The sequence below is a fragment of the Lactuca sativa genome, chromosome 1 (genome assembly GCF_002870075.4).
Source record: "Lactuca sativa cultivar Salinas chromosome 1, Lsat_Salinas_v11, whole genome shotgun sequence".
Classification (NCBI taxonomy): Eukaryota; Viridiplantae; Streptophyta; class Magnoliopsida; order Asterales; family Asteraceae; genus Lactuca; species Lactuca sativa.
In genome coordinates, this window is record NC_056623.2 from 86,781,427 (window position 1) to 86,791,042 (window position 9,616).

At 34.9% G+C, this 9,616-nt stretch overlaps 1 protein-coding gene across 1 annotated transcript; it reads left to right on the forward strand.

Moving 5' to 3' along the window:
• The first annotated feature begins 6,779 nt into the window (after positions 1-6,779).
• Positions 6,780-9,394, forward strand: LOC111900711 (uncharacterized). Its single transcript, XM_023896596.3, has 5 exons — positions 6,780-6,919; positions 7,071-7,245; positions 7,337-7,474; positions 7,588-7,868; positions 9,037-9,394. Exons 2-4 carry the CDS (start codon positions 7,081-7,083, stop codon positions 7,756-7,758), a joined length of 474 nt encoding a protein of 157 aa, XP_023752364.1. The 5' UTR covers positions 6,780-6,919; positions 7,071-7,080; the 3' UTR covers positions 7,759-7,868; positions 9,037-9,394.
• Positions 9,395-9,616: the final 222 nt, after the last annotated feature.

Here is a 9,616-nt window from a genome sequence, read left to right on the forward strand (position 1 = left end):
CCCAGAAACATAAACACAATAGGAGGAGTTGTACGATCATGCCTTGGCCTTGCCTCGATCCCCTAATGTACCTAAAACAATAAACTAAAACTGTAAGCCCAAAAGCTTATTGAGTTACCCCCAAAATACCGATACACATACAGTCCACATAGCAATATCAACATTAACATATCATATCATTCTAAACAAAACAGCATGCACCGAGTCCACGGCTTTACAAGATGGACTACCCCCTGGGCTCTTAGTACGAGTCTGGAATGCCTATCGGGCCCTCAGCTCGTATCTGGAATGCCATCGATCCCTTAGTACGAGTCTGGAATGCCTTCTGGGCCCTCAGCTCGTATCTGGAATGCTCTCGAGTCCTCAGTATGAATCTGGAATGCCTATCGGGCCCTCAGCTCATATTTGGAATACTCTTGGGTTTGTTGGCTACTGTACGGAGCAGTACAACCTCAACCCATCCCACATAACATGTCGACATGTAATAGATAAATACACATACATGAAATCAGACAATATCACAGGTAGTCCTACAGACCTACCAAACTAGCATATCAACTGGCATACATCACTAGCATGCAATACTAACTCATGATCAACATCTAACAATGTTAGAATAATACATCCAATGCGTCGGCCTTGGTGCCTTAGACCCCTTAGTATAGTGAGGATAACTCACCTCGTAGATGTCAGCTCGGTAAATAAATCACAGCTCTCCGCTAACTCATCAAAGACTCCACCACCTATTACCATATTATAAACATGCTCATAAGTCTTCATCCTCACAGAGTACTTCATAACCCAACTAGCTAACCCTGGTCAAATTCAAAGTCCTTAGTCAAGGTCAACAGTCCATGTTGACCTTAACTCGTCGAGTACCCTCGGCTACTCGCCGAGTTCCTTGAAATCCTTACCCACTCGCCGAGTCACCGGGGTGAATCGTCGAGTTCCCACAATTCTTGATTGAGGCCTTATGGCCACCCATCGAGTTTCCTTCTAGTAACACGTCGATACACACGCATTCCTAACTTGGGGAAAACTCATCCGACTCGCCGAGTCGTTCATGCAACTCGTCGAGTCTATGGCGATCTTCATCGGACTCGCCGAGTTGTTCATCCAACTCGTCGAGCCCTGCTATCTTTATCTAACTTGCCGATTTCCTTCGGTCCTTAAGCCATAAAGACCCATTTTAAGCCATGCAAAGGTTCCTAATTACAGATCCAAGCTCCCAGGGCATGCCTTTCACGTAGAGTTGCAAACTTTACATGCATGCATGGCTAAAAAGGTTCTTAATGCCAAAACTAAGCTCTTAATGGGTTTCATGCACAAGGGGAGGGGGCCTCATTCATGACCAAGACAGGAACTTTATGAATCTAGAACTCGAGAAAGGTCCAGATGTGAAGTTACAACTTCTGATCTAGCTCATGCCTTGCAATATCACCTTACTCAAACCATAAAACCCTAGATTCCACCATATGAGATCTATAAGGGAAAAGAGATAAAGATGTCAACTTGATACCTTCAATGGGTGCTAACTAAGGCAGATTTTGAATTTCCTACTCCTTCCTTACTCCTATCTCCTTATTCTCCATGTTCTTCCTCCCACAAGCCTCCTTCCAACCTTACAAAGCACAAGAAAGACACAATACACGGTTAGGGTATTCTATGAACTATTACTGACTGCAAGGAGGCCAAATGAGGCCTATGTTTCCTTAAATAGAAGGCATAACCCAGGACTTAGGGTTTCTTCTGCCGGCTCCTACTCGTCGAGTCCCTTTATGGACTCGGCGAGTAGGTCACTAAATATGCGATCCCCCTCGCTGCTACTCGACGAGTAGCGTACCCTTAACTCGGCGAGTAGGAATTAGACCAAAGGGATTCTTACTTAAATCCATACCTAAGAATCGGGGCGTTACATTATCTCTTTCAATAAACTAGCTTTTATTTTAAACTTATCATAAGAATTCTAAATTCTTGTTTCAAGTTAAGACTTTTACCAAATGTCATTTTAAGCCGATTGTTAATATCAAACTAACTAACACCAAATTTGATTGATTCCTTAACATTATCAAGTTATTACATCTAGTACATTATATATTCAAACTCACATTGTGGGTTGGGGGTAATCCAGCCCGATGGTTATGGGCCCAATATGCATGATGTTATATGTTTTTGTGGTGGTATTTTGGGGAACTCGCTAAGCTTTGGTTTACCATTTAAGTTTTATGTTTCAGGTACTTCAGATGATCAGGGCAAATCAAATGCATGATCGTATACATCATTCAATGACATATTTTGGAGATGTTATGATACATTGATTTTGGAACAATTGTATTTGATCTTGCGTTTTTATGACTTGAGTTTTTTTTTTTTAAACAATTATTTCTCATTAATTCGAATTTTATGGTGATTTTGGGATGTTACATAATCATTGAGGTTATTGTTGCAAGAAAATAAATTTTAGTTCTTATAAACATTTATGAAAAGTGATATTTGCTAATTTCATTATGTATTGAATCAAGATTACATAGATTCACCAGGTTTCTAGTATGTTCTCATATCTTTCATCTGAAAGTAACTACTAACTAAAATTAATTTCTTCTCACAAAAGGGTCTCACAAAACATCATAATGTGATCTCCTTTAGATATTATAGTATATAACGTAATTCAATCTTACAGGTCAAACGTCAGTTTCGCATTGTATGCAAATTTTGATTCATTTAAGTGTTTTGAGGGATACTGCATCTATGAAAATAAATTGATAGAGTTACCTTAATAAACTTTGAGGTAATTAGGACAAAATTCGTTGGGAATGTAATCAAGTTGCATAGAATCATAGACTAACATGTCATCTCTTTCATGTTGATATTCTTTAGTCATACTTGAACGGAATGACAAATTTTCACAAACCCTAATATAACAACCCCTAATTAAGAACATCAAGTTAGTAAAACTTATGGGTTTCATAACTTTGAGAAATCATCTCGGATCTTAAACACTTCAGGAAAGATAACCGACAAAAATTACAAGGCATGTCGATGTAAAACCCTAACATTACTAGAACAAATACTCGGCACAAAAACATGAAATTGAGGAGTATACCTGCAAATGTGTGTTTAGAGTCAGAGGTACCGAGGCGGTGAAAGTCATGAGGATGGAGTTTAGAACGATGAAATGGCAGAAAGGGTGAAGAATATATGCTATAGAGAGGATTTTTGGCAGGAAGATGAGGAAGCCACCATGTTCCATATTTTTGACCATTTTGTCCTTCTGAGATATATATAAATAGAAGCGAAAGTTTTGGTTGAAACGTGAAAAAAACCATTAATCTCACATTCTCGACAATATTCGTCTTCTTGGTTTTGATATTATGTGAACTCCAATCTCAAATCATGTTATTGAATCTCATATTTATGTTCTCCTGTCTCATTTGACTAGTAACGTTTATATGTTACATATTTTATGTTCTCGTTTTTTATGTTTCCTTAACGTATCAAATCAAAAAATGAACATTAATATGGTGTTGGGGATTCTCAATCTTGTCTATATGATGCGTTAGTGGGCACGTGCGTCGAAGAAGTTAACAATGTTTCTAAGTCCCGAGTGGCCTCATGAACCCATGTCGTTTGTGGTGTTAATTTTCGAATAATTTATGAGGTCATAAGGGTTTGCGTTTGGTTTTTTGTATTTTCACCGAGACGGATTTTGAGGAAAAAAAATCTAATTTAAATTGGGAGAATTGTAACATCCAGATTAAAGTGTGTGATAATTTGAGGCTATTTTAATGAAATTTGGGGGTTTGGGGTTTTTGTTTGGTTGCGACGTGGTGATGGAGACTTACCGTGGCGCGACCATATCATTTAAGTGGCAGCGCGGTCAAGTGGTGGACCATGGTACGATGGCGGTTGGACACAAAATCCTAAATCTCGGGATTTGGTCCCTATATAACTACACTAAATTCGAGGGTTTGCTGATTCTCTCAGCCACCATCCTCACAAACAAAACCCTTGTCCTATAGTGCCTTTATATGTGTATGTTATTAGTGTTTCAAGCCTTAGAGTGCTTTTTGAGAAAGAATTTGGTGAACTTGTTGTTTGCAGAGTGGTTTCTGCATAAGATCTTGCACCTTCTTGAGCTTATGAAGGTATAAAGTTCACACCTTTAAGAGTTCTTAGTTGTTATTTCATCATTTAAAGCTTTGTTTTGACTTTAGAGGAAGGTTCTTAGAGTTTGAAGCAACTCCAATACATTGCTTGAATTTTGGGTGGTTTCTAGACCTTTTGGTCCCATAAAGTTGAATGATTGCACTCATTCCAAGCCATACATGTCATCTTGGTCCTTAGAAAGTTAGAGTTTAAGATCTATGTAGTTTGGACTTGGGAAATGGATAAAGTTGGAAACTTTATCCATGTACATAATTAGAAGAATCAACTTTGAACTTTTAAGCTCTGTACAGTAAGGATTAAGAGCTTAATAGATTAAGTTGTTTGGATGTTCGATGTGGAACAACCTATGTGTATGTCGTGACGTGGGTGGCGACATACGAGATTGTTTTGGAGTGTAGTGATTGTGGCATAACCAAGGGGTTGGTCTCGACGCAAGTACTTGTTCACTGTTGGTCGTTGTCTTTTTTACCAGTGTAACTTTTGGTTAAATTTGGACGTTTTGAGCTATAAACTGAGGTTTGAGATTTGTTTAATTTAGGCAGCTCGTATAGCTGATTCTACGAGACTTCAAGGTAGTTCGGATTCAACTTTTTGATTCAGGTGAGTCTTCTCCTTGTATTACTTATGATATCGTTTGTTAGACTAGTAGGGTCTTTTTGATTGCTTGTATGTTTACATGCTTTATTGGGCGAGGCCCGTTGGGTTGGACCCGTAGGGTTGGGCCCATTGAGTTGAAATATACCCCTAGGGTTGGACCTTTTATTTTGTGTTGTATGTGGTATTTTGAGAAATTCATTAAACTTTGTGCTTACGTTTTCAAGTTAAAATGATTAGGTTTTCATGTTAGTAAGGAGAAGATTGCGATGCGATTGAATTGCATATTTTGTTATGCTTCAGAGATTTTCCGCACTCTTGATTTTATTATGATTATAACTATGTTTTGATGATGTCTGAAACAAAGGATTATTTACTCTTTTGAGAATGAAACTTATTGATTTTCTTTATATTTTAAATGAAAATTTTAAGTTGAAATTTGGGAGCTACATAAACATAATAAACATAGGTATGGATAAATAACTAACCAATTAAGGAATATCCTTTTTTTTTGGAAAGGGAACTTCCCTAACGAGGGTTTCCGGGCCAGCTTTCGCGCACCGACTAATCCCCCGCTGCAAACATGAAGCTTTGCCTCATGCCCTGGAGTCACTGCAGGCGAACCTCCATGGCCACAAGGGCTTAGTAGTGCCAGGATTTGAACATGGGTCAATAGGTTATCCACCATATCCTTGTCGTTTCCAATAAATGTTTTCAGAGAAAATTTGTAAATACTAGCGAAAACATTGTGTTAAAATGAGGAAAAGAGGAAAAAAAAATCAATTTGTATCATGATATTTTGCAGCTCACATGCAATTTTCGCAATCAAGTGCACTTTTTCCTTTCCTAATACGATGTTGTTTTGCTAAAAGAAAAGTATAGGCGACGTTGATTTTGGAAAATAATGACCTGCGAAAATTGTGGTTATTATGTATATTTCATATTATTGCATATTTTTGTGAAAAAACCTTGGGAAAAAATGTTATTATGGTAAAAAAAATATTTAGATAAATCATTTATCTTTTAAAAGTTACATATTTTAATTGTCTTAATATTTAGCGGCATTTTCTCAAATATAAATTGGTTTTATAGAGATAATGAAAATACTTCCTTTTGCGAATTTAGTGTTAATAGTTCTTTTGAAAGCGCAAGCAAGGTCACCACGTATCAATTCCCACCTAATAGTTCTAATAAATGTTTTCAGAGAAAATTTGTAAACACTAGCGAAAAGATTGTGTTAAAATGAGGAAAAGAGGAAAAAAAATCAATTTGTATGATGAAACCTTGCAGCTCACATGCAATTTTCGCAATCAAGTGCACTTTTTCCTTTCCTAATACGATGTTGTTTTGCTAAAAGAAAACTGTGGGCGACGTTGATTTTGGAAAATAATGACCTGCGAAAATTGTGGTTATTATGTATTTTTCATATTATTGCATATTTTGTGAAAAAACCTTGGGAAAAATGTTATTATGGTCAAAAAAATATTTAGATAAATCATTTATCTTTCAAAAGTTACATATTTTAATTGTCTTAATATTTAGCGACATTTTCTCAAATATAAATTGGTTTTACAGAGATAATGAAAATACTTCCTTTTGCGAATTTAGTGTTAATTAATAGTTCTTTTGAAAGCGCAAGCAAGGTCACCACGTATCAGTTCCCACCTAATCTGTCACATCGTTTCACTCTACATAACCAAGGTAAAAACAAGCAAACCTAGAATAACATTTTATATGTTCAATATTGTAAAAATAAATAAATAAATAAAAATCGATGTCATATGCATCAGCAAAGAAAAACTAAATTCACTGATAATATCATTATGATGGTTTTTTCCCTCATTTCTCCCAACTTAATATAATAAGGTGGTTAATGATTACTCAAAAATTAATTGGATGCATGTCCCTTATACCATTTTAAGAAAGTTTGTTAGATGTCAATTAATTCCAATAAATATAAATATTCTTAGTTATCCTATCAAAATTCTGGAAAGCCTGACGCGTCTATATAAGCAATGGGTGTTCGTTCACGCAACCTATATTCTTTATCCATGTGTCATCTATATATAACTCACGCTCCTCCTTCTGTAGTATTATGTCTCTTTGAACGTTCAACGACTAAGAATCTGCGTACTATCCTATTTCCTTTTCAAGTCTGGTCAGTTTTCGTTCTCCTAAAACTCTTCTCGACATTTGTGTAATCATCTAAGCATACTCATGTTGATTTTACTCTAATATTTATATATTTTACTTCACTAAATCAAATGCCTAACGCATGCATGATTATGCTTGCCTCTTGTGTTTGTCAGAATTGAGATTATGGAAACAATGGAGGCTATGTATAGGCTGGTGAGAGAGTACGAGTCCAAGAGCATTATCCGTAGAGTTGACACGGATAATGTGAACTTGCATGTGGCATGTGGGAAGGGCATCATCGTGGTTATAAATCTTATAGAATTCAAAACGAGTACTGGAGCTGAATCAGTAAGTATTAGAGGTTTTGTTTTGTTTATTAAGTGTGTTGGTTTTTGTATGTAAGGTTTTTTTTTTTTTGTGTGTTTTATCATTTATGCAGTGTTGTGAACAACGCTTGGATATAAGTGTCAATCAGGCGCAGTTAGATGAAGAAACTACTGTGGGAATCCTCTCTGTTGTAGGAAACTTTAAGATTCAAGCAAAAGAGATAACTGACGACGATGTGGAGTGGTGTGCTGTAAGTCCATACACTTGTAACTTGTTACAATTTACAACTTTTGCAATATGTAACTTTGTTTATTCTGATCATGAAATGTTTCTTTTTATTTCTTTTTTTTTCTTTATTTGCAGCGGTTTCAAGATGGTAGTCTTTTACGTTTTAAGTCAAAAGATCAGTCATGGAATTCTTCTGGCAGTGATAAAAAAATGAAGAAGGTGGAGCGAATGATGTTCCTACCAAAGAAGACTAAAGAGAAGAGGATGAAAGAGATGGAAAATGAGACGGTGGGGTGGGATGGCTGAGATGATTCTTTGACCACCAAAAATACTATTTAGAAATTGGAATCACAATTATACCAAATTGGAATCACAATTATGCGCAGCCCAGTGATTATTTCATCCTCCTTAATGAGGTCACTCCAGCTTAGAGACGAAAACCGAAAGATTCTGCTCTTTCTTTTCTAAGCTGCTCTTTCTTTTCTAAGCTGAAGTGACCTCTTAAGGAGGATGAAAGAATCACTGGGCTGCGCATAATTGTGATTCTAATTTCTAAATAGTATTTTTGGTGGTGATCTAACTTGTTGAAAGTTGCTAAAACAAGCTAACAAGGGTAGACAATATGTCTTTATATGTGGATTTAATATATATAAGCCTAGCTAGGTAAATAGATGGTCACTGTTAGTAAAACTGTTAAGGTCATCTGGGTGTGTTTATTATGGTTCTTATTGTTGGTATGCTTAATTATTAGGCCATATGATGTCCAGAAGTGATATTTTGCGATGTAGCTATATTTTATTAAACCATGGTGTATAAACACACGCGCACACATATATATATATATATATATATATATATATATATATATATGTATATATATATATATATATATATATATATATATATATATATATATATATATATGCGCGTGTGTTTATACACCATGGTTTAATAAAATATAGCTACATCGCAAAATATCACTTCTGGACATCATATATATATATATATATATATATATATATATATATATATATATATATATATATATATATATATATATATATATATATATATATATATATATATATATATATGCGCGTGTGTTTATACACCATGGTTTAATAAAATGTAGCTACATCGCAAAATATCACTTCTGGACATCATATGTATATATATATATATATATATATATATATATATATATATATATATATATATATATATATATATATATATATATATATATATATATGCGCGCGTGTGTTTATACACCATGGTTTAATAAAATATAGCTACATCGCAAAATATCACTTCTGGACATCATATGACCTAATAATTAAGCATACCAACAATAAGAACCATAATAAACACACCCAGATGACCTTAACAGTTTTACTAACAGTGACCATCTATTTACCTAGCTAGGCTTATATATATATTAAATCCACATATAAAGACATACTGTCTACCCTTGTTAGCTTGTTTTAGCAACTTTCAACAAGTTAGATCACCACCAAAAATACTATTTAGAAATTGGAATCACAATTATGCACAACCCAGTGATTCTTTCATCCTCCTTAAGAGGTCACTTCAGCTTAGAGAAGAAAGAACAGAATCTTTCAGTTTTATGATTAATTGATGACATACAACTAATTACAAAGTGGCAAGAAATAGTGATGAATGTATAGATACCTGCTACGACATGAAACTATGGAAACAAATTGCTATGTTAGCATGAGTAAGGACTATGTTGATAGCTGAGTGTGTAATGGCAATGGTGATTGAAGTTACACCCTAGGGGATCACGAAAGTAATATGATTATGAATGAATTTATGATTCCATAATCATTGAGAAATAAGGACTTCGGAATTTTGTACATACGATTAAATGTAATGAACGACAATAAGTGTGACAATACTAATATTATGAGTTCAATGTGCATGCTCGAGAGTTATCTTTTGAACTGGAAACATGATTTAACAGCTCATTTATCTAAGTTATCCTAATTAGTGAGCTTTGATGTTTTTTTTAGAAACAACAAAATTATATTAAAATGAACCCCAACTAGTAAGAAACTAGAGGGGTAGGAACAGAAAAAGAAAAAAGACATACAGATAGTAGTGGTAAGTAAAGAAAAATACATAGTAAAAACTAGGAAAAGTG

Bases quoted from the DNA above. Each gene is read 5' to 3' on its own strand.
- LOC111900711 (XM_023896596.3), top strand. From the start codon at position 7,081: ATGGAAACAATGGAGGCTATGTATAGGCTGGTGAGAGAGTACGAGTCC. The intron at 7,246-7,336 runs GTAAGTATTAGA...TCATTTATGCAG, and splicing joins CGAGTACTGGAGCTGAATCA to TGTTGTGAACAACGCTTGGA. The intron at 7,475-7,587 runs GTAAGTCCATAC...CTTTATTTGCAG, and splicing joins ACGATGTGGAGTGGTGTGCT to CGGTTTCAAGATGGTAGTCT.